The sequence below is a fragment of the Gekko japonicus genome, unplaced genomic scaffold (assembly GCF_001447785.1).
Source record: "Gekko japonicus isolate JY-2015 unplaced genomic scaffold, Gekko_japonicus_V1.1 scaffold2926, whole genome shotgun sequence".
NCBI lineage: Eukaryota > Metazoa > Chordata > Lepidosauria > Squamata > Gekkonidae > Gekko > Gekko japonicus.
This window is the reverse complement of record NW_015169874.1, coordinates 152,523-178,390: the sequence shown is the minus strand read 5'-3', so window position 1 is coordinate 178,390 and position 25,868 is coordinate 152,523. Positions and strand designations below refer to the sequence as shown.

The 25,868-nt window shown below is 44.4% G+C and overlaps 1 protein-coding gene across 1 annotated transcript in view; it reads right to left on the bottom strand.

Moving 5' to 3' along the window:
- The window catches only part of LOC107115690 (ceramide synthase 6-like), a gene marked incomplete at its 3' end in the record, with an annotated part of 92,999 nt that overhangs the window by 26,632 nt on the left and 40,499 nt on the right, over positions 1-25,868 (bottom strand). The window contains exons 2-3 of the mRNA XM_015417448.1: positions 14,314-14,419; positions 9,712-9,842 (exon numbers count right to left, since the gene is read on the bottom strand). Of these exons, the coding sequence (XP_015272934.1) occupies positions 9,712-9,842; positions 14,314-14,419 (237 nt within the window). The remainder of the gene's footprint in view (positions 1-9,711; positions 9,843-14,313; positions 14,420-25,868) is intronic.

The window sequence follows — 25,868 nt, the reverse complement described above, 5'->3', positions numbered from 1 at the left end:
ACACTACCTCCCCATCTCCTGCTGGTGTCCATGGGGGACCTGGCAACCCAAGACGGTTTGTTGCCCTTCAGAGTCTCTATGCAAGACCTTCCACAGCTAGGACCTACGTATCTAAAAGACCTCCCCATATGTCCTTGTGTGCCAAATCCAGCCTTCACTGTTGCCTGTTGGCTGCTCCCACAGCTCAAAATAGCCCATTGGGCATCCTCTAGAGAGCCTGTGCTTTTTCTACAGTAGCTCCCACTCAATCGAATGAGCTCCCTGAGGACTGGGGAAGGAGGGTTAAGAAGTTTTTAGGAGGCTCTGCAAAGCCTTTTTTTTTTTGGCTAGGGCTTTTAACAGCATGTCAGCTGCAGGCATTTTCTTGGGAAGGTAAAGCTAAAGGTTCCCTTGCTCGAAAGCCAGTCGAATCCGACTCTAGGGTTGCGGTGCTCATCTCCATTTCAAAGCCAAAGAGCCAGCGCTGTCCGAAGACGTTTCCGTGGTCATGTGGCCGGCATGACTAGACGCCGAGGCGCACGGAACGCTGTTACCTTCCCACCGAAGTGGTACCTACTTATCTACTTGCAATTTCTTGCTTTCGAACTGCTAGGTTGGCAGGAGCTGGAACTAGAGACGGGAGCTCACTCCATCATGTGGCACACCCAGGTCTCGAACTGCTGAACTACCGACCTTCCACAGCCTGTAGCTCAGCGTCTTAACCACTTGAGCCACCGCAGCTCCTTCTTCCTTCTTGGGAAGGGAGACTTAATTAGGGGTTTACTGTACTTTTCTAAAATTTGGAATTATAAGTTGCCTCTGGCCACAAGGATAAAAACAGGGCATAAATATTTTAATAGATAAGGGGAAATGTAGTAGCAAGAGAACACGAAATGACTTTTTCTTTCTAGAAGCACCTAATTATGGCAATAGCAGGTTCCACCAGGGTCGGGTCTGAGCCCAGGGCTGTCTCACCCTCCAGGATCGCTTCTGTCAATTGAGTGTCTCAGGGAAAGCCTCAGAATAAGGGAAGAAGGGGGGGGGGTCTCTTCGCCTGGTTCCCCCAGTCTGCCCAGCTGACTACCTACTCCTGTCTGCTAGGAAATGGGTCTGGCTCTTCTTCCCTGGCTGCCCCAGCGCATGCCTTTTAAATGCTTCCTCAGGGGATGGACAACCCCAGGCTCAGCCTACCCTTCCTCTGTAACCCAATCCTCGGGAGTGACAGATCCCTGGGCCAATGGATCCCTGCTCTGGGCTGGCGGGCCTACCAGACCTTCACCCTGGACCTCCTTAAAGGGCCACCTGCCTAGCCCGAGCCTCTCTGAGGGGGTCAGGGCTGTCTGCTTCCCTTTCCTCTCTGCCAAGGCTTCCCTGGCTCCTAGAGCTTGGGTAATCTCTGGCCAGAATTCTGGTGGGCTCGCTTTTTTCCTGCCCCCACCACTCAAAGCATAATAATAAGAAGAGTTGGTTTTTATACCTCGCTTTTCTCTACCCTATGGAGTCTCAAAGCGGCTTACAATCACAGTCCCCTCCCCACAACAGGCACGTTGTGAGGAAGGTGGGGCAGAGAGAGATCCGAGAGAACTGTGACTGGCCCAAGGTCACCCAGCAGGCTTCATGTGAAGACTGGGGAATCAAACCCGGTTCTCCAGATTAGAGGCTGCCTCTGTTAACCACTACAGCATGCTGGTTCTATGCTGCTGAGCCTGCTGCCACAGGCCTGCCCGCCTCCACCGATGGCCAGTCGTTTCTCTCCCCCGCTGAGCTGTCACTGGGAACCCTGTCCAGCTTTCCCTCATCTCAGGCACATCAGCTCCCACTGCTGGGCATGAAGCCGGGAGCTGGCCAGGTTCCTCCAAGCTGGCTGTCTCCTGAGCCAGCTTTGTCTAGGCTAGTTCCTGTGACAGCTGGACCGGTGTCTCCCACTGCATCGGAGTGTGCCAGCACAGTGAAGCATTGATGGTACTCACAGCCCCCAGCACCAAGTGTGGGGGCAGAGATGCCAAGCCCAGACAAGCACCTAAACATACAATTTGACTAGTCCTTGCAGTATGACCTCATACCCATACCCACACGGAGCACTTGGCCACTGAACAAGGAAATCAAGGTTAGCCTTCAAGTAGGATGACAGGAGATTCAAAGCCCATCTCAGCCGATGAGTAACCAACACGTGAAATTCATTGCCGCAGGAAGTGATGGCAGCTACAAGCACAGACAGCTTCAAGAGGGGACTGGATAAACGTATGGAGCAGAGGTCCATCAGTGGCTATTAGCCACAACATATAGATGGAACACTATGTCTGGGGCAGCAATTGTCTGTACTCTTGGGGCAACAGTGGGAGGGCTTCTGGCGTTCTGGCCCTGCTGTTTGACCTCTTGGTGGCACCTGGGTTTTGGCCACTATGTGACACAGAATGTTGGACTGGATGAGCCACTGGCCTGATCCAACATGGCTTCTCTTATGCTCTTTTTTGGCAATTCACCCCAAACCTAAACTCTCATGGCTAATTTGGTGTTGAATCAACCAAGACTGAAGCTTTTGTAAGCTGCTTGGAGCAATCACATAATTGATTTGTGGTTACAGTACTAGAACATGCAATATATTAAAGAAACACACACACGACACAGAACACCAATGAGGCCTAAAAAGGGCAGCACCAACGCTTTGAAGTGTGCCCAGTAAATACTGCAGAAGAGATGGTGCCACAGGAAAGAGGACCAAAATGATAAGAAAAAGCAACAGATTAGGCAGTTATGGACAGATGAATGAATAAGCATTTTATTCACTATTAAAACAAATAATCTCCCCAGTTCACTTCTGGAGGCCTAGGCTTGCTACAGAAAAGGGACCTTCCTCTGACTGGAGAGCCTCAAATCAAAGCTATGTAACAGACAAAGTCAGCCTTGCACCCGCTTTCTGTTTCTCTCTCAATATTATTTCCATGAAAATGTAACTGATCACCCAACCCAGAAGGTTTAAACTGGACCACTCATACGGGGGACTCAACCACTGCTGGAGAGAAATTGAGCTCCTTCTTAGAAAAAGGACAACAGTTTATAGCTAAGCTCACAATCCAGTTTTATTAAGATCTACACATTTAAAGGTCTACATTAGAAACATATGTCTTTTGTTATTCGAACCAAAGATGATCCCAGAAAGCATTTCTTCACTAACAGATGCTGAGCGAACAGAAGATAACTATTTTTAGCCAAACTATATGCTACAGATAAATGTGAGGGCTAAAACCTCTACTGCTGCCATCTAAGAGACAAACTAGATGTGACGGGGTTCTCATGGTCATCACGGGGTGGGGGACATCACCATTTTAGAGTGATTTAAAAATGCTGCAAGGCCCACAAGCACAACAGGCTGAAGTGCTTTTGTTCACCACCTTCCTGTGCCTTATCAAGTGCTAAAACGGCTGCACCCCCTCACGGCTGTTTCAGTGCTAGAAAAGATGTGTGCATGTGGGGGGTGTTGCCCAAATGGGCTCATTGCCTGGTGTGCCAAAGCCCAGGAATGAACACAGCCAGTTGAGGTGGCTAGCTTCACAGGGTGTTAGCTTCATAGGAGGTGGTGGTGAGCTCCCCCTCACTGGCAGTCTTTAAGCAGTGTCTGGACAAACACTCGTCAGGGATATACTGTAGGCTGATCCTGCATTGAGCAGGGGGTTGGATTAGATGGCCCGTATCGCCCCTTCCAACTCTGTGATTCTATGAGGTTCCAAAAGCAGACAGAACTTTTATTGCCTTGGGGTAGCAAAAGATTTCCAAGAAGACTGCTCCTCTGGTTAACATGAGTTATTTTATACAATGAAAGAAACAGTTTTCAGGCATGCACAGATGCTTTGTTACATCACAGTCATTCAATTTCCTATATCCCAAGGTAAGGTTTATTGTAGCTAAGCAGGTGCGCCAGTCATACCTTTTTCCAGATCAGTGCTTTTGATCTTTACATCCCGGTACTTTCCAGTTCCCTAAATATTCCTTCTAAGTCAGCGTCTGTATCACCATTACCAGATTGTGGTTTCATCACAGGCTGTCGGTGTGTGGTTAGTACATCCTGAGCTTGTGGTTAGTGCAGCCTGATCAGTTAGCTCAAACGGTGTATTCATTGCAGAATCAACTTGTGGTTAGCTTCAAAGGATTGGCATTGGCCTTACTTTTGCAAGGCCCTACATTGGCATTACCTTTGTCAGGCCAGGCCTTCCTACCTGGCTCATCAGGGGGAAGGGGGTTCAACAGCATTGCGTTCTGGCATTTTGAAATTACTTTAAAATGGAGGCAGTGTCTCACGGTGGCCTCAAGGATGTCATCCCATCTAGTTTGGCTCTAAGCAAGCAGTTTCAGGAGTGGCAGTTGATGAGGTAGACAAACAGTGAGGTACAGAGAGCAGCTTCAGGAGAGGGAGTTCCTGAAGTAGATAACCCCTCCCCTTCCCTCTCCTCCCCCCCACCCCCGGTTAGGCCAGGCCTTGAAGTACCACTTTAGGTCTAGTTGTGAATTTACCCTACAAACACGCATAATAGAAAGGGAAGAGGAGCTTTAGAGCAAAAAAACAGTAGTTAAGGAAATTAAGTACCTCCTTCCCTCACTAAAGCTCACCCCTTGAGAGTTTATCCAGACCTTTCCCCATGCTTGATTTACTCCTGATTTTCTTGGCACTTGGTCCACAGTCATTGGAATTGGTTTGGGCATAGTAGTTCCGTATATCTGCCGACCCTGTGCATTTTCATAGTTGCGGTGTCAGTTTGTTTTCTTCTGTATGCGCCTTAAACAATGAGGATTTTCAAGGGAGGGTGCTGTCATCATCGCTGTTGTCATTGGTGATTTCACAGCACCCCCCTCCTTATTTTTTAAAAAATGCCCCTAAAATATCGATATATTGATTTAGTTTTGTAATAACAGTTTAAGCAGGTTCTCCAAATTCCCAGCTTACACGCACGCACGCGCGCGCACACACACACAAACAGTGGCATACCTAGCATATTTGGCACTTGGGACAGTGTTCCCTCTAAGCTGAGTTAGTGTGAGCTAGCTCACACTTTTTTATCCTCTGGCTCACACATTTTTGTCTTCGCTCAGGAAGGATGGCTCAGGAACATTTATGCAGTAGCCAAATTGCTTGCCCACAACTTTAATGCAAGTAGCTCACAAAGTAGAATTTTTGCCCACAAGACTTCACAGCTTAGAGGGAGCATTGACGGGGTGGATAATTTTTCAACAGCCCACAGAGTTTTCAAGGCCAGAGTTGTTCAGAGGTAGTTTGCCACTGCCAATTTCTATGTCGGCCTTGCTTAACGTCTGAGATCTGACAAGATCAGGCTAGGCTGGGGCTATCCAGGTCAGGGCTCCTCCTCTATATGACAAAATTATTTTCATCAATAATCATGAAATAAAATGAATAATAATAATGGCCAGAAAATAGATTCAGATGGGTAGCCATATTGGTCTGAAGCAGCAGAACAAAGTTTGGTCTTAAAGATGCTACTAGACTCAAACTTTCTATTCAAAAGTTTGGTCTTAAAGGTTCCACTAGACTCAAACTTTGTATTCAGTGGCCAGAAAAGAAACTCAGACAGTGAAAAATTTCTTAAATTTAACTTTGTATATATAAATCATGACAGGAAAAAAATAATAATAATCAAATTTCAACATGCTATTCCATCACAAGAGCAAGTGTGGTGTAGCAGTTAAAGTGCTGGACTAAGATGTGGGAAATAGGTTCGAATCCCCAGTTGTGCCATGGAAGCTTGCTGGGTGACCTTGGGTCAGTCACATTACTCTCAGCCTAACCCTGACCTGGATAAACCCAGAACAGTCTGATCTCACCAGATCTCAGAAGCTAAGCAAAACTGATGTGGAGGCAGGCAATAGCAAACCACCACCAAATGTCTCTTGCCTTGAAAACCCTACAGGGTCGCCATAAGTCAGCTATGACTTGATGGCAAAAAAATAATAATACTATCACACCACTTGTGTTCTGAGCGGGTACTTGGGAGGGCTTCTGTTCTCCATTTTGAAGCCCAAGAAATGATCATCCCAAACATCTATCTACAAGGCATTTTTGAGAACTAGGAGTCTGCCTTTGCACTAACTTTTACTAACACTAGCCAAAGCATCACAAAATAGTGATTGCAAGCTTCACCAGACTGGATGTTAAGAAATACGCTGCCCCCTCCCCAAAAAAGGCTCCCCCATCCTCCATTGCTTCCAAAGGACTAAAATCAAACCAGAGAATTTCTGCAGTAGAAATTGAAGGTGTGTGTGTGTGTGGATTCTTGCACCCCAGCAGAGCTAGTGCAATATATAGAGTACCCAGCATAATATTAACAAAGGTTTGCTACTGTACTACACTTAAATACACAAAAGACAAAAGTCATTCTGCTATGTACAGGTCTTGTGTTGATTTTTATTCCCCCCAGAATTAGTCATGTTATGCTCTGCCAGCCCTTTAGTTCACTCAAGATTTATTTATTACAACATTTATACCTCACCTTTTCTTGTGGTTCAGGATGGCTTACAATAATAGTTTTTTTAAAAAAATTATCCAATTAAAACCAGAAAAACCACTGCCAAATAGATGGCAAGGAGGCAATTCTTCTCTCTTTAGAGGCACAGACATCATAGTGGCTCCATCCACTCTCCCTCCAGCAGTCTCCTGTTCCCTCCCTTGCACCAGTTGCTCGCGGTCTGCATAAGAGCCCTGGATGGGCCGGTTCTGGCCCCTGGGCCTTACGTTTGACACCCCTGACTTATAGGGAATCTTCTTACTTTTTTATTTATCTCATGTGGGTTTAGGGGAGAGCTTCTTCTGGGTAATCTCTGCTATGTGCAATTCACCAACAGCTCAAATTAAAATGAATAATTTCAGATCTAGAGAAATAGAAATACAGAGAGGAACTTGACAAAGTTGCCCTCTATCTCCTTTACTACTTGCTTTATCAATAGAACCCTGAGCAGAAGCCACATGCTCAAATGTAGATATTGCTGGCATAAAAATCAATGGAATGCATCACAAAATTAGTCTCTTTGCAGAAGATATAATCCTTCACATATCTCATTGTTCATCTACTATTCCAATTATAACAAACATTTTACAAACGTATGGGAATTATCAGGTTTCTGAATAAACTATGCCAAATCAGAATTAATACCACTGAAGGTAGCACAGAAAATCAAAGATTATATTAAAACACAATGCCAGTTTAAATGGAATCCCATTTCCTGGGAATATCTAGGGGATTAATATCTCCCCAAATTTACTATATCTTAACCAGATAAAAACTATGATACTCTCATTAAAAAACAAACAAATAATGACTGGATGAATAAAACTTCATCTATCAAGGATGATGCAAATTAATCTAATAAAAATGATAATATTTCCTCTTATTTTTTTTCAAACACTCCCTATATTTATTTCTAGAAAACAGTTGAATTGATGGCAACAGTTGTTACATAGATTTATTTGGAATAATAAGAAAGCTAGAATCCCATCTCACACTCTCATGCTGCCTGTAAACAAATCATAATCTTTATTATGAAGTAGCCCAAATACAAAATATATTGCACTATTTAGGACCCAGCAGTAGTTCACCATGGCGTCAGTTAGAACAGAACTATAGCCCTGAAGTGACCCTAGAAGAGTTGGCGTGGCAAATATCCTCAGTAAGACCTAAAGAAATGAAGCAGAATTCCTTTCTTACAACTACACTGCAAATTCGGGATTACAGAAGGAAAGACTTGGGTCCAGAAATTTTACCAGTTTCTACAATAACAGGCCAAGCCTTCTTCCCACCTGAGAAGACACAGGCTTATCCCATACCGGGGGTGGTGGGGGTGGTGGTATCTACAGATTAAAATTATCGCATATGTTCTAGGCATCAGCTATTTGTCAAAGTATTACTAGACCATTGACAAAATTTGAGGCACTGATACTAAATCAACAAACTTACTGTAAAGGTATTATTTCAATGCTATACCAAACTTTTTTGGGTCTCTTGTATACTAAGAAGTGGCAGAGAGAAATAAAATCTAATATCTCTGAGGATGACTGAACATCTACTTGGAAGCTGTTCCCTCTTAAATCAGCTTCTATTAACATTAAAGAACTAGCTTATAAAATTATGAGCCAGTGGTATCTCAGGGCCTCTCGTCTTCATCATATCACACTTGGGCACTCACGTCAATGCTGGAAAGGATGTGGCAACTCAGTTAATTTTCTGCACTGCTGGTGGTTGTGCCTGAAAATCAGTTTATTTTGGGACAAGATCTTGAGAAAGGTAGAATTAATCACACAATACAAAGTCCCTTATGATACCTTAGTTGTCTTATTAGAAATATCTGATACACAAAACCCCTCTATCCTAAAAAGGGAACTGATTTTGATACTGCTACTGGCAGCAAAATTTCAAAAAGCCTCATACTGGATAAAAGATAAGTTACCTTCCATTGAGCAGTGGTATGAGAATTTTAATTTTAGCTATTTTCACAACTTAAAGTAGCAAACAAGTTATCCTTTTCTGTGAACTTTTTAAATAGATGGCTGCCTTTTTTAGAATATATAGAAAAGGAGGCATCAACTCTCAGAGAACTGATATTGTACATTTACTTTTAAACTCACGATGCTTCTGTTGAATATGCCTCTTCATTATTCTACAGTCACTATTAAACCAGCTATTTCTCTTGGCTTCAAAACATGTCCTATCAAGGTTCTTTTTCACATACAGAGGTCTAAACAGTTCTAATACCTCCTGCAAATTATACAAGCAGTTGGAAACAGTCTGACTGCAGAACCCTGTTAACTAAGGTGTTACAAAGAATGGAATGGATTATAGTTTGAGACTTATCACCAGCTCCATCAACCTCTAAATAACCATTCAAAGGAATAAAATTTCTCTGTATCACAAATTTAGCCAACTCTAAACCACCACTGTTCATTACAGCATCCTTAGATTTTCTGTTGTGCCAAGCAGAGCTGAGAAATTCATTGTTACCAGGACCTAATAATTTGAAGAAAAGATAATTTGAAGAAAACTTGTTGTCACTGCCAATCCTTGCATTGAAATCACCTGCTAATACTTGAGGGATTCCTGGAAATCGGGTATGCAAGTCATCAATGATTTCCCCCAGGCAGGACCATCTTTGATCCATTATACTAGGTGTGGACTGGGGAATATAAACTGAGGAAAGGATAACTGTCAAATCGTCCAACTTTAAAGAAAAGGCAATGATCAGGTCATCTGTCACTAAGAGGTCACAAGATATAATATTCAAACAGTATAAAATTAAACAAGTCAGACCCCCCCCCCCCGGTCCAATGAATGCTCTCTGGGGGGAAATGAAAGAACGAGGAAAAATAGGTTCGCCTGTTAACCTGTCACATGACTCATATGACACATGACATATGACACAATCATGGGCTTGCACCTTATTGGCTCCCAGGTCTGGAAAGGTTTAAAATTACCACTTTAAGTACCTATAGTTTGTTCTCCTTTTCCACCACTATCTGAAATAATTTTTCAATCTATGCTCACTCTAGTTAAGCAATATTGTGTTGTACTCCATTTGAGAAAAGATACCGTAATTTGTTCAATTTAAGAGTATATCCTTAACTTCTAGCAACTGCCAAATATATAATACAGCAGTTCAGACACAGAATGGCTCAAATAAACCATGAAGCAGACTCTAATATATTAAAAAAGGAAATACTGAGAAACAGTTCCTTACGTGCTCTCGCAGAACTTTCTGAGAGTGCTCGGCTTTTCCTGATTGCGTCTCTGTCGAAACCAACGCTGAATACTGCGTACATCCCAGTCCAGCTGCTTGGATAGCCCTTCCAGTCTCTTCTCATCTGGATGCTACCAAAAATCATCAGAAGTTACTTGTGTGCTTACATTTCACGAGATACGTGTTAATGTCAGATCTTAAAGCTGATCGTATTGTAATCAAGTAAAGAGAATGTCTGCTGACACTCAAAATTGGAAACTGAGTTTCTTTTAGTTGCAAAAAGGATGGTCCCTCAGTCTCTGTTCCCCATATGTAAAAGATAACTAATCTTAATAACCCATACCTAAATACATTGGCCTGTAACATACTATTGCACTACATAAAGTTTGAAGACTTTAGAGCAAGGTTAAGGGGCTCATTTGGGGAAGGTAGGACATCACCCATTATTTGGACATAATGGGAGCCCCTGTGGCAAAGTTGTTCAAGACTTGGACTATTATCTGGGAAACCCAGATTCAAATGCCCACTCTGCCATGGCAGCTTGCTGGGCAACCCTAGGCCAGTCCCACCATCTCAGTCTAATCTACTTCACAGGGTCGTGGTGAGGATAAAATGGAGGAGCAACAAATTATGTAAGTTGCTTTGTACCTTCACTGGGGATAGCTAAATCAAATAAACCAATAAAACCCACTGAAATAAAGACGGCTCTTTCAAACAAGTTCAGAATGTAAGGTACACTGTCACTTCTACTGTTTTCTGATTTTTTAAAAAGGGATCAACGCAGCAACCTCAATTTTCTCCCCTAGAACCAAAACACACAATTAGAAACAACATGGCACTGATATGTCACTTGAGCATTTGGAGGACAGGCGGCAGAGGTGGGTTTTGGCTCTTATGGAAGAGACATGGAGTTCGTGACATACCTTATAACCTACCAAACTGAACATAGCCCCCCCAGGGCCAACAAGCTGTTTGACATCCTTCCTCCTTCTGCATTTCTCGGCAGACAGCAAAAATCAAGAGGTTTAACAAGGCCCTAGTGGGCCACCCTGCAAGGCTGGGGGGTAGGTGCGATTTGCTAAACCCAAGGCAAACTGGCACACAAAACAGCATGTGCGATTGACAACTGATTTCCTGGGGAAACAGAGAGCAACAGAAACAGATGCAAGCACCCCTTTCCTCTGAGAAGGAAGGCAAAAGAAAAGGTTGTCCCTAATTTTCTCCTTACATCTGTCAGATACGCCTACTCTCTCATCCCAAGCTTTTTAAAAGCTAAATGCAGTTCTACCAGTTGACATTCTTGCCATCTGATCACGAGGCTCAGACAAGTACAAAGACTGCAGCAAGGACAACCTGTGCTTTATATGGGAAGATGCTGACTGTTCATAAGAGACTTCATCCAAGTTGCTAACCCTGTGCACACAAAGCTGCCTCATATAGAGCCGGACTGTGGCTCTCACAAGGTCAGTGTCGTTTACTCTGATAGGCAGTGTCTCTCCAGGGTCTCCACTCCAGTAAAAGTCTGGCACATAACCCTGAGCTCCTTTAACTGAAAGTGCCAGGGTCTGAACCTGGCCTAGCACTGAGCCAGAACCCCTCGTACAGATGTCATTTGCAGAAAACCGAACCTCCAAATAGCAGTCTGAGCACCTCCTCGGCATTTCACCAATGTACAAAGTCCCATAATGTCTTCAGAGCCTACACTTGACCCCGCAAAACCAATATGCAAGGCTTGCCTCAACTAGTGCATTTTACAATATATTTTAATGCAAACCTCCTTGCCCCAGTGGAATTCAAAATAATTTTCAAAACAGCAGCCTGAGGCACTCATTACTACAGATTCTAGCATTAGAACTGCCAGCCATCAGCATAATCTAGCTAGATAGATACCATTCACCTGGCTCTTAAAAATAATTGGTGCACACTGACATTTGAGTCTTCCAGAAAGCTGAAGTTCATACTTATATGCTACAGTTCTTGTAATAGAGCAGGATTGGAAAGTAAAAGCAGCACACAGAGATCACTTCTGATGGATTTCCATCCCAAGTTTTGGGAGCTGAGCTCTGCTACTTCCTCCAACCATTTCCATATGCTTTACCCATTTACATTTCAATGTAGGAGTTCCTTCATTCAGTTCAAGCAATTTACGGCGGAGGAATAAGGATGGGCAAAGGGCATTGCTGGGCATCTTATGCTGACAAGTGGGTAAGAGCTGGCATCAGAAAAAAAGGGTTCATGAACATTTTGAAAGGGAGAGCTTTTTTAAAAAAATATTTATCTTAGACAATCACACATGAATATTTGCACCTGCAAATTCTGCAAAATAAATGCCAATTTGAGACTGAAATGTGGAACAAACTTCCTATAGCTGCGTAACTCTGATAAACGTGTCTCAAAACAGACACTGATCTAGGTGTCAGTTCCCCAGAAAGGCATCCTCTCCTGGAACTCTTTGCACCCTACTATAATACTATATAATACTATAATGGACCTGCGGTGGCTCAAGTGGTTAAGACGCTGAACTGCAGGCTGTGGAAGGTCGGTAGTTCAGCAGTTCGAGACCCAAGTGTGCCGTATGACGGAGTGAGCTCCCGTCTCTAGTTCCAGCTCTTGCCAACCTAGCAGTTCGAAAGCAAGAAACTGCAAGTAGATAAATAGGTACCACTTCAGTGGGAAGGTAACAGCATTCCGTGCGCCTTGGTATTTAGTCATGCCAGCCACATGACCATGGAAATGTCTTCGGACAGCGCTGGCTCTTCGGCTTTGAAACGGAGATGAGCACCGCAACCCTAGAGTCGGATTCGACTGGCTTTCGAGCAAGGGAACCTTTACCTTTTATAATACTACCACCACATGTGGGATTTCAACATCACATTATATCTTTTCTCACAAAACAGTTTTCCTTCTGGGCAAGTTCTTGGGAATAGTTCTGTATATTTGGATGGTATGCAATCCACAATCCAAGCATGGAAATAGTTGGAGTTGCAATTATGACAGACCACAGTTCATATCTCAGGGCTATATTTAAGCATGCAGAATTTGGACTTGGCCAGAAGTGCCTCAGAGAACGAAGTCTAGCGCAACCGGAGTAATGTCAGCAGGGTGACTACGGATGCCATGGTGTCTACCAGTGGGTTTCCTGGAGCACACTTGCTGCTTCCCCACAGCAAAGAGCCAATCCTAGCTTTCCTACCACTCATTGGAGTAGGAGGTATTTCAGAAGAGTCAAGGAGATATGTCCTATACGGAGCACCAATTTGGGAGCTACTGGTGAAGAATGCATATTTTAATGCCCTCCTTGCCCCCAACACTAAGATCTCCCTAATTAATTAGTGTTGCTCCCTTAAGCAATTAATGCTGCTCCCAAAATTAAGGTCTGACACAACACATTCTAGTGGTAGTTATTGTACTGCCAACTTTTTCCTGCTGTTTGCTGATTTTGCATAATAACTGAGCGTTCAAGCACTCTTCAGCAGCCAGTGAAATCTGTTTGCTCAAAGTTTCTTTAATCTTTGACAGTTAACTGAAACAGTTACAGAAAAGTTAGACTAACTACTTTTTAATAGACGTTAAGAGTTGAGTTTGGACTTCTTTATTTTGCTATATTAGATGTAACTCATATGCACTTGTGCTGATTGCCTCATATTTAGTTAGGAACCAATCAACTATCTAAATAATAATCACATGATTATGACAGAACAGATTTAGAAAAAGATAAGACTGATATTTATTTATAACTATGCACTACCGCAGTGGTTCTCAACCTTCCTAATGCTGCGACCCTTTAATACAGTTCCTCATGTTGTGGTAACCCCCAAACATAAAATTATTTTCGTTGCTACTTCATAACTGTAATTTTGCTAATGAATCGTAATGTAAATATCTGATATGCAGGATGTATTTTCATTGTTACACATTTTCCAATGGTCTTAGGCGACCCCGTGAAAGGATCGTTCGACCCCCAAAGGGGTCGCGACCCACAGGTTGAGAACCACTGCACTACTGTGATAGGTAAATCCGGTTCCTCTGGATGGACGACTCAGAAGAAAACTAGGAAAGATTTGTGGGTGTGTAATCTAGGCTGTTTGATAATCCCTAAAAGCAATCAGACAAAAACCTGAAACCTGGTTTGCTTTTTAAACTATTACATGCTATAACATGATTAAGCCACATTAGGAACTTAAAATAATTTTAACACGTATTTTTACATTAAGCGTAGGGTTCATTTTTTACATGCTTGTATTTCCCACTGTCTTGCATAATAAAGAAAACAATTCCTTCTCTTACTAAAATATGAAAGTTTCAGCAGGTTTTCCGTTTGATTTGTTGGTTATAGTTCAAAGAACCAAACTCATCCCTTACTTATTTGTATTATCAGATTTAAAGGTTGATAATCATCCTTTAAAAGATAAGTCCCAGAGAACTCTGCTGATAAATCGTTTACATAGGCAAAGCCTTTTGAAATTGTTTAGTCTAGAGGACTGAGGAAAGCTCACCCAAGAATTGATTTCTGAAGCCATTTTGGTTTCCTGATCACGGGAAATATGGAACAGCTACTACCGTGATAAAGAAAATATGAAATAATCTAAAAGGATACCATACCTTCGTAATTGCAGTGAAAACCTTTTCAAGAATAGCATTAGGCTGAGCTTTTTGTGGTCCACTGGCTTGGACTTTTAAGCCTAAGGCACATGGTTTGGCTATGAACCTACAATAGAAAAGAGAGAAAAATAAATTATTAAGTGTGAGTAGTAAAATAGTCAAAAGAACCCACCCACTCCCCAAAATTGCTGGTTAGAGAATGTTCTTTAAAATAAAGCACATCTGCTGGGAAAGACTGAAGGTCAAAGAAGAAGGGGACAGCAAAGGATGAGATGGTTAGACAGTGTTATCGAGGCAACGAACATGAAATTAAGCAAACTCCAGAGCACAATGGAAGACAGGAGGGCCTGGCGTGATGTGGTCCATGGGGTCGTGAAGAGTCGGACAACAACATCATCTGCTGAAGGGGCTCTGCTGGAGAAGAATCATAGCATGATTTACAGTAAACCAGAGATTACTCAACAGCCTGAAAAGCCCAGACAAGCCTAACCTCATCAGAGCCTAGGGTTGCCAAACCCCCCGGTTTGTCAGGGGTCCCCCGTTTTGGGGGGGTTCTACCCGCCGCTGGGGAAGCCCCTCTCCCAACACCCACAGCCACCCATCTCTCTACCTTTAAGTGTGTGCAACCCGTGTTTCATCCCAAGCGCGAACTCCGCAAGCTTGCAGGGAAAAGCCAGCTTCGTTCTTAAAAGGGAAACGCAGCTGCTCTTAAAGGGGAAACGCTGGCTGCCGGCTACTTTAAGTGCAGGGAACTGCCATTTCTGGAGATCTGGCGCACGGGCGGGTGGGGGTGGTGGCAGACGTCCCCAACGTGATGTTATCACGTTGGGGATGCCACACCCCCTCCAGGAACGCCCCCAAAGTCCCCCGCTGGGGGTGGAAGATGGACTTGGCAACCCTATCAGAGCCCAAAAGCTAAGTAAGGTCAGCCTGGTTAGTGCTTGGATGAGAGACCACCAAGGAACACCAGGGTTCCTATGCAGGGGAAGGGAACAGCAAACCACTTCTGCTTATCTCTTGCCTTAAAAACTGCATGGTCCTGGGATCACCATGAGGCGGTTCTGACTTGATAGCTCTGAATCATTATAATGATGACAGAGATTCTTCTTGCTGTCTCTCAGGGATCCATCCTACATACATTCCACTAATCTCTTACATGATTTATTGAATTTTATTTAAAATATTACCTCCTACCTTATCTCCTTACACTCAGAGTGGCTAACAGAACCAAAACAAGTTGCAAGGAAACCAAACAGTCCATTAAAGAGAGAAAGAACCCACACATGTTTGAAAAACCCACGGATTAAAAATCCAAGTAAACAAAGTTGCTGGGCATTATATCCCATCAAAAGCCCAAGGGCTAGCAGGATGAGTCAGACCACACCTAATTTCACCACACCTGTTGTGGGAAATTGTTGTTCCCGACACAAGCTGGATGCTGCTAGTCTCGGGCTATTAGATCATTAAAATATGGCTGCTTGAGTGATTAGCATGTTTTCAGCACAAAGGATCACACTGCATGAGCATTCCACCAAGAGAGCAACTGTAGCTATATTTGCATTTCTACACAAACAGGTTGTGCGTGTGTGGAGGGAGAGGTATTTGTGAATGTCCTGCATTGAGCAGGGGGTTAGACTAGATGACCCTGGAGATGATTCTAGGTTTGACTATCCCACTAATGTGATTTGGACTGTTTAAGATGCCTACCAAAACCCCAATAGGAAGGTAACCAAGGACTGCCTCCAGATACATCTCCCCCTTACTTTTTTTTTAATTAACATACAGCTAACAGCCAGGACCATCCTCTTCCTCAGCCAAGTTGAATGTATTCCCTCTCCTCTTCCCAGTCCTGAAAGTCCTCCTAAAACTGGGGCCAGAATCTGTCTGCAAATTGAACATTTGCTCGGCTGCTCTTGTTTTCTATGAGCAGCAGAGAACCCATTCGACAACATACCATTCTGATTTGTTAAGTTTCTTCTGTGCTGCTCCCCTTACTGGCTACTCAGATGCCTGGATTCTGGCTTTGGGAATTGCACCTTTCTTGATCCTACACATAGAGACAGCTATAGGTAACTCTGCTCTATTCTCCTACTCTACCTCCTTGGCCCCTCCTTTGAGTGGACTACATTATGTAGTGTGCGTGGTTGCTTGGAATATTTGGCTCTTAATGTGGGCATTCTACTGTCGGGTATTATTGCAGAATGCTTGCTATTATTTATTAATTAATGTATTTATTATTTTAGATTTATATCCCGCCTTGCCTGCCAATATGCCTACTCGAATTTGCTAATTCGTCAACAACCTGTGCATATTATTCTCTCTCTGCCCCCCGTTAAACTTCATTGCTGACTTCACTCTTTGCAGATTCCCAGTATTCCTTCCAAGCTTGCAGAGGTAACTCGCCATGCTATGAAAATTTGTGCAGGTCACTCCTTGGGTTGAGAGTCTATTATGAATGGTAATAGACAGGAGACAGCACCCCTTTCCTACATGTATCCTGGGCTCCGTACCAGGTCTTTATTATTCTGGAGAATCCAGTTAAGTAAAGAACAGTTGTGCAATGGCTGCCTATCAGTTTCCAGGCACGTTTGAAATGGCAGTGCTTACCTTTAAAGCCCTTATGATCTGAGTACCTGAAGGACCGCCTCCTTCTGTATCTTTTTTTCTGTTTAGGATCCTGCCTCCATGCTGGCTCTGGGCCTCTACAAATGGAGGAAAGAAGGGTGGCGACTGCAGACAGGGCTTTCTTGGTGATGGTGTCCTGTTTCTGGAATACTGTCCTGCTGGAGGTGCATCAAGTGCCTACTCTATTGACATTAAGGCTCCAGGTCAAAACATTCTTGCTTGTCTTGGCTTTTAGCCACCCCACTCCATTACTCAGTTATTTTATACCTTATTTTGCATTTTATGGCCTGTTTTTAGCTGATGGGTTTTATGAGGTTGTTTTTTATTTTGGGTTTATGCTGCTAAGCTTTGTGCTCTGATTTTTTTGTTATTGCCTAGAAATTGCAAGTAGATAAATAGGTACCACTTCGGTGGGAAGGTAACAGCGTTCCGTGTGCCTTGGTGTTTAGTCATGCCGGCCACATGACCACGGAAACGTCTTCGGACAGTGCTGGCTCTTCGGCTTTGAAACGGAGATGAGCACCGCAACCCTAAAGTCGGATTCGACTGGCTTTCGAGCAAGGGAACCTTTACCTTTACCTAGGTTAGTTTTATAACACTATATGTTTCAACTGTCCAACTGTCTTATGCTGTGAGCAACCCACAGCAGTTTTCAGGGAGAGGTAGGCATGTACATTATTCTCATTTACTTATTATATACATGCCTGTCTGACCACACACAGTAATGGAGTAGGTACAGCATGAGAATCCCAGCCTTCATATGGGAACTAGGGAACTCCTAGAATTATGGTTCATCCCCAGACTACAGAGATCAGTTCTTCTGGAGAAAATGGATGCTTTGGTGGGTGGACTGTATGGCTTTGTCCCTCTCCTCCCCAGGCTCCATCCCCAAATATCCAGGAGTTTCCCAACCTGGATCAGGCAACTGTACACTCTCATTCCCCGCTGGTAGCCAGAGGGCACCTGGCAAGCCATCACAGCATCCCATTCCTGTGTGTCCCATCATAGATTTGAATTATTTATTTATTTATTTATGGTATTTTTATTCAGCCCTCCCCAAATGGGCTTAGGGCAGATCACCACAAATCCAATCAAAGACTCATTACAACAAAATCACATTAAAATCATAAAAATAAAATTGGTAGCAGCAATATAAATCTGTTGGGGCCACAAGGTGGAATCAGATGGGCCCTTTCAGCATGTTGGGAACTAAAGCAGAAAGGTCAACTGAGGTGGACACCCGCCGCCTCAACCAAAGGTCTGGAGGAACAGCTCCATTTTGCAGGCCCTGCAAAATGATAAAAGGTCCCGCAGGGCCCTGATCTCCAGTGGGAGCTGATTCCACCAGGCTAGGGCCACGGCAGAAAAAGCCCTGGCCCTGGTCAAGGCTAAACAGACGTCCTTTGGGCCCAGGGTAACCAGTAAATATTGGTCCTGTGAGCGCAAGGCTCTTTGGGGCGCATATGGGAAGAGGCGGTCCTTCAGATACGTTAGTCCCAGGCCATGTAAGGCTTTGAAGGTTAGTACCAACACCTCGAAATGTACCCGGTACTCAACTGGTAGCCAGTGCTAGTGGCACAATACCTACCAAATGCATGCCTGCACAGGCGATGCCATCAGCAGGCGTGCTGCCACATTCTGGACTACTTGGAGTTTCCAGATCAGTCTTTGGGCAAGCCCACATAAAGCGAGTTACAGTAATCAAGCCTAGAAATAATCATTGCATGGGTCACTGTAGCCAAGTCCTGGGGGGAGAGGTAGGGGGCCAATTGCCTGATCTGCCAGAGATGGAAAAAGAAAGCCCTGGATAATATATTTAACTGAGGATAGGAATAGCGTAAATATCTATATTTAGTGGAATGTTCAACTTAGTGAGACTAGGATCAATATTGAGGCCTAAGCCTCCAAAGCAGAAAACAGAGTGAGCTATCTTCAAGAACTGAGCAACTTCAAAAGGTATTATGGGCATGGACTTCTCATACTCAACTGTATCTCAGTTGGGATCTGCTAGCAATTCTCTCTTCTTCAGGCTAACATCTTGGATGATCTCTGCACCAAGTCCTTTAAGATAACAAGAGCTCCCCAAAGTTGAAACAAAGGACTGAGCAAGTTTTACTCAGTGTATAGCTAAGGCAGCACCAAAGAATTACTGCCAGAAAACACAGTTCAGAGCTCTTCTGTAATGGAACAGTTATAATCAGCATGACTGATATAACAAATGCAATTAGATGTGTCCACCACAACCACATTAACTGAAATCAGACACAAAGACCACACAAAATAGGAGAGACAAGTCCTGAGTTTCCATGTGGTATTCAAATTCCGCTCAGTACTTAATTTAAATGCATGGCTTTGGGTTTGTCATACAACTTGTTGAGGAGTTAAGGAAGATGAGAACTGCAGCGCACTTTGTAAAAATAAATTATAAGTATTCTAAGAGTTGACTGCCCACTTGTAAAGGCTGGAAGATCACTCCATGGACCCCTTGTAAGGACACCAAGACTGGGATCTGCCCAGTCTCTGCAGTTGTACCTTAAAACAGAAAACATCACTATCAGAATAATTAAATTTGATTTTTCTACCAAAGAATGAGGCATGTGATGACACTAAAAGATAACACCCATAGAGTATTTGAGATCATTTTATCAAGAATTCAGTTTTTGCAGAGAACAACGGTATCCACAAGCCCTACTGAGATAAATATGCATATGAACAAGACTATGTCAGTTCATTCCTGGGCTTCTGTGAAGTTTCTCCCTCTGTCATTCTCTTGGTTTACTAAACGTTCTCTGCATAACTACTCCATTTCTACTCCATTTCCTATCATAATCTGTGATGGAAGGGTGCCAACAGAAACAAAACCAAGATGAATACTACTGAAACTGACAGCAGACCAAAACTGTTCAACAGAGCAAAGATGAGACAGAGAGACTCCGGTGTTCTCAGCTTCAGAACCTCCTACAGCTAGGATTACCAATGTCTGATAGGGCTCCTATGTTGTGACAGTGATCTGGTGAGAAGAAATTCATCTGGCTGCGCTCTTCTTCACCTGTCCCCACAACACCTCTGTGGTTGAAAAAAAAAACTTTGCTTACTGGCCCGCATGCTGTTGAAGGCACAGGAGCCTTTGCCATAAGGAGAAAAAAATTAGTTGGTCAACCCACAATACATAGGGACATGCAGGATGAGAAGAAGTCGCAACCAATAACAAATGTAGAAAGAAAGCCGTTAGCAACAGAAGCTGAGATTTTGTTTTGTGCCACAGTAAAGACTGGAGAACTCGAGCGAGTGTGCATCTACAAGAGTGGGCGGAATTTTGGAGGGTGCAGCTGCTTTAATGTAGGCGGCTTTGAAAAAAGGGGGCGAGAAAAAGAAAAGCGAGCGAACATTAGGAGACAAGCTCTCTCAAGAGTTGGGATGGGATCCAGAGATGGCCACAAATGTTCTCAGAGGCTGCAATAATTATGTGCTTTAGCATGACAAAGAAAGGAAGGAAACAACAGAGGTTACATAGTCAAAGTTACCAGGGCGGCAGCAGGCAAAGGGGTGGGGGGTGGGTGGGGAAAGGGACCTAGTGTGAAGGTTTCAGCGTTCCGAAAGGCTATGTGGCGGTGGGGGGCGGGGAACAGAGTACAAATAGCACACCAAGCTCAGATAGGTTTGCCAACCTCCAGGTGGTGGCTGGAGATCTGGTATTACAACTGAACTCCAGGCGACAGAGATCGGCTCACTTGGAGAAGAAGACCACTGTGGAAGGGAAGGTGGGCTCTATGGCACTAAAGTCCCTCCCTTCCCCAAATCCAGCCCTCCTCAGGCTCCACTCCCAAAATTTCCAGGTATTTCCCAATCTGGAGCTGGCAACCCTAAGCTCAGAAGACCTTATTGGCAGCCTCAATTCCCAAGATTGTTCAGGCTTGAAGTTTCTACAGAACATTTGGAAGCACTGATCTCGCTGATGCGTCATGGGGGTTTTGACCCTAACCTGGACCATGACAAGTTTTCTTGGATGTGTGAGCCAGTCCCCTAAAACATAGAAGCGGGACACAATTTTCCGCCTTCCATGTTTTGTATTATTAACGACCACATTTTTAATGATAACTATCACAAAACTTTATCCTACCCACAGTTTCTTATAATCTTATTAAGGCTATGGCAAAAGGAGTAATATCCTGGTTGTCATCATCACAACAACAAAAACCTAGCTTCTAACTCATATATTGACAAACCCACCTTCGAAGAAGAAAGGGTTGCTTCTTAACTTGGCTGTCTCTGCTTCTAACAGAACAAAGTTTGAGCCCAGAGGCACCTTTAAGACCAACAAAGTTTTATCCAAAGTGTAAGCTTTCATGTGCAAGCACACTTCTTCAGACAAAATGGAATAAAATCTCCTCAAGGACTACCTGCAGGAAAAAAGGGGGTTGGGGAAACTGTTAGGAAGGGCCACTCGGAGCCAAGATGCACATGCAGAGCTGAAACGGGACTCAAACTTTGTTCTGCTGCTTCAGACCAACATGGCTACCCCACCTGGATCTGCTTCTAACAGCTTTCGAATTCTGCTCCCCTCCCTGACCAGGACTCAGCTACCTTCAGAAAGCTCCACCCCCTCCCGACTGTTCTGGAAAGTCCTTTCCAAAGCTAGCAGAATCCATCCGATTACAGCAAGGAAGAGTGAGTCAGGTGTGGTCAAGGCAGGGCTATTGGGAACAGAGACAGCCCAGATAAGAGTCAATAAGGGATTAAGGGTTTGCATGTGCTTTACATATTAGGTAAAGGCAGGGCTTTTTTTGTAGAAAAAGCCCAGCAGGAACTCATTAGCATAATAGGCCACAACCAACAACAGAAACTGCCTTCCCTTGGCTTGTTCGGGCGTCCCATAGCTGCGGGTAGCCCGGGCAAGCTGGCCCTTGGACAGGCCGGGGAAGGCATGGGGAGGCATTTAAATGTTTCCCTGATCCTTCCAGCCCCCCCCCAGCCCGCTCGCCTTGGAGTCACCGGTGGGGGTCTCTCTCTAGGCCTTCCCTCTGTAGCCACACACACAGAGGTTTTGGCTGTAGTGGGCGTGGCCAACTCTGAAGCCAGCCGGAACTCCGTTCCTGTGTGTTCCTGCCCAAAAATAGCCCTGGGTAAAGGTAAGGTAAAGGTTTCCCTTGCTTGAAAGCCAGTCGAGTCCGACTGTAGGGATGCGGTGCTCATCTCCGTTTCTAAGCCAAAGAGCCAGCGCTGTCCAAAGACATTTCCGTGGTCATGTGGCCGGCATAACTACACGCCGAGGTGCACGAAATGCTGTTACCTTCCCACCAAAGCAGTTCCTATTTATCTGCTTGCAATTTCTTGCTTTCGAACTGGTAGGTTGGCAGGAGCTGGGGCCAGAGACGGGAGCTCACTCTGTCATGCAGCACTTGGGTCTCGAACTGCTAAACTGCCGACCTTCCAGTCCGCAGTTCAGCGTCTTAACCACTTGAGCCACTGCAGCTTTACATATTAGGTACCACAATAAAATTTCCTGGCACCATTGGTGATCTGGCATCCTAGATTCTTTGAGCCCTGCCATAGCCCTTCTCTATTGTTACCACCACCAACAACACTCCTTTAAAAAGCCGTTGCTTGGCTGGATTAGCATGCCAATTCCACAATAATAGCATCTGAATGGAACACCACTTTTGTGGACTGGCACTGCTGTGAAATCAAGCAAGCCTTGGTCAGACATCCCCACTGGAGTTTGTGAAGTGATATTGTTCAGGCTTTATGTATACGCTGTTTCAGATATCCCTGTCTACTATATTCAGTCATAGATCATCCACTGGGAATCGCCTTAAAAACAGCACACAGTACATTACAGAAGCCAGCATAAGCACTAGATATAAAGAACCATTCAATAACTGTGTGGGTGGGTGTGGGGGAACATTTGTCATTCATATTGCTCCCAGGAGACAAGCAATCCACAATTCTGCTTGCTCATACATTGTTGACCACTGACTTACATGAAAAGGAGCTGTTTAAAGACTTTTCAGTTTTTAATCTAAACTCTCCCCATTTACGTCCTATAGAAGTAACCTCTCTGCTCCAAAACCTTTCGGTTTCAGATGCCTCCAAGGAGGAAATCCAAGAGCTTGTTTTCATTTGACCTACTCATCATTTTTTCAGACTTTCAAACACACACCCCTCACTCAATCTCAACAATATTCCAAGTCCTATTAAAATATTTAGCTTCATTTTTCTTTGTAGCACCTTGGAAAAAAGGCTGGCCAATAGGTCACCTGCCTTTTCTTTTCCAGTTTGGACTCTTGCACTGAGACATGACTTGCTCAAAGACACTCCATTGCAGGAGAGCACTTTTTCAACTAACAGAGGCTTCCTGGCATTAAATGGAGAGCCCAAGTCTTTTACTGAAAACACCCAAAGACTGATGATTCACCTTAAAAGTCTGGGTTACAAGTAAGTTTCCATACTATGCCATTTGATTTTTGTTGTAAGAAGTGCCCGTGACTCTTTCACATCCTATGTGCACATTATGATTTCCTGCTCTAGTAAAGGAACTTACCTTTTCTGCCCATGACCAAGAAACAAAAAATCACCTTGTGAATTCTTTCCGTTAGCATATTCTCTGCATTTTTATTCCAACCAAAGCTTACCCTTTCATGCCATCATCAGATGAAACACAGAACCAGATCTATTTTTTTTCCTTTGCATATTTGCAAATAATATGAGACAAGTTTGTTCAATGTGACTCTTGGGGACAAGCAAGCAACACTGCACTTTCTTCACTAAAGGAGGCAGCCTATAAAGTGCAACACAGGCCATGTCGCATACAATCTCCATAAAGGAAAATGTGCAACTGGTGTAGCAGTGTAGCCCTTTTAGTAACTTTGCAAAACTTTATAAAAGCAATTTTGACAGCGAACTACAGGAATGGCCAACACCCACTACTATGGAGAGCAGAAATGTTCGATTACACAGCTTGGGTAATTTCAAATTCTCTGATTATTTCTTAACGCCTACAGTGTGATTTCCCAAGGGACTGGGGAACAGAACAAACTGAGACAGATACTCTTTCCTGTATGAAATGGCATTTCTATTAGGATGCTGAAAAGACGCATTGTTCTTTTCTAACTGTCTCAGAGAAGATTCTCACATCGCCTACTCTCTAAAGGGCAGGCCCCCATTAAGGATTTCTGGATCAATCAGAATATTTATTAAGTGGTATCTATCCTGAAACAGTAATTTAGATAACTTGCTCAAGGAAACCAAACAAACTGGATATTCAATGGCATTTCTTGCTTTGGTACCCAAGTAAAAACCACACTTAGGGGACAGTCATATCAATCTAGAATGCAGTTTGCAAACTCATTGACAAAGCCAAGGATTCAACACAGCCTGGAACCAGCATACTTTAAAAATGGCCTTGAGTTGTAATTAATTTATTTATTTATTTATTTATGGATTACCACACTTGCGCACTCCCAGGGAAATAGTGATCTATCAACCAACTGCCTCCTTTCCCCTTGCAGCCTTTTAGATAGTGTGTTTATTTATTTGATCACATTTATAGTGGGCTCAGGGCGGCTCACATTGCTTGGCCCAACATGCCCAGATTCATGTAAACATTGAAAACATTTAAAACCATTTAAACAAACAACAGTTTTCAATTAAAGTGCACACAATAGTTGTTAAGGCAAGATGGTGTGCTATATAATGCAGGGCTAGCACGCTCCCCTCAGCAATCTCCAGTTCTTCACGGCAGTATGGCTCAATCTCAACTGTGGCCGGCCTATGCCACAGATATTAATCGTGGCCATTGATGGTAGTGGTCAGCGGCTCCTAATGAAAGGCCTGGTGGAAGAGCTCCGCCTTGCAGGCCCTGCAGAACTGCACAAAATCCTGGAGGGCCCTGATCTCCTCCGGGAGCTCATTCCACCAGTAAGGAGCCGCCACTGAAAAGGCCCCGGCTCTGGTAGCCACGAGCCTGGCCTCCCTGGGGCCTGAAATAACCAGACGATGTTGCGCCCCCGACCATAGTGCTCTCTGGGGTATATATGGGGAAAGGCAGTCCCTCAGGTATGTTGGACCCTGGCCATATAGGGCCTTAAAGGTAAGTACCAGCACCTTGAAGCGAATTCGGTATGCTACTGGCAGCCAGTGCGGTGCCTTCAGCACCGGCCGGATGTGCTCCCATCTATGGAGACACATCAGTAGCATTCTGCACTAGCTGCAGCCTCCGGATTTGCAACAAGGGCAGCCATGTAGAGAGCGTTACAATAGTCTAGCTTCGAGGTGACCATCACATGGATCACTGTAGCCAGGTCGTCGCAATAGAAGGGAGCCAACTACTAAACCAGCCGCAGATGATAAAAGGCCGACTTAGCAGTGGCTGCTACCTGGGCCTCCATTGCCAAGGAGGGGACCAGGAGCACTCCCAAGCTCCTAACCAATGCAGGTACCAATGGCACCCCATTGAAGGCCGGGAGCGGGAGCCCCAACTCCAGATCGCCCCGACTCAGGACCTCCGTCTTCACCAGGTTTAGCTTCAGCCAACTCAGTCTGAGCCAACCAGCCACGGCATGCAATGCCCGGTCCAGATCTTCCAGTCTGGAGCCCGACTGGCCACCCAACATCAGATAGAGCTGGGTGTCATCAGCATATTGGTGACATCCCAGCCCAAACCTCCAGGCAATCTGGGCAAGGGGGTGCATGTAGATGTTAAAAAGCATTGGGGAAAGCACCGCCCCCTGAGGCACTCCACACTCAAGCAGGTGCCTCTGGGACTGCTGTTCCCCTAGCGCCACCCTTTGTGCCCGACCTTGGAGAAAGGAAACAAGCCACTGCAAGGCAAGCCCCTCTATCCCCACGTCGGCAAGGCGGTGGGCTAGTAGCTGGTGGTCGACTGTGTCAAACGCAGCTGACAGATCTAACAGCAGAAGCACTGCTGAAAC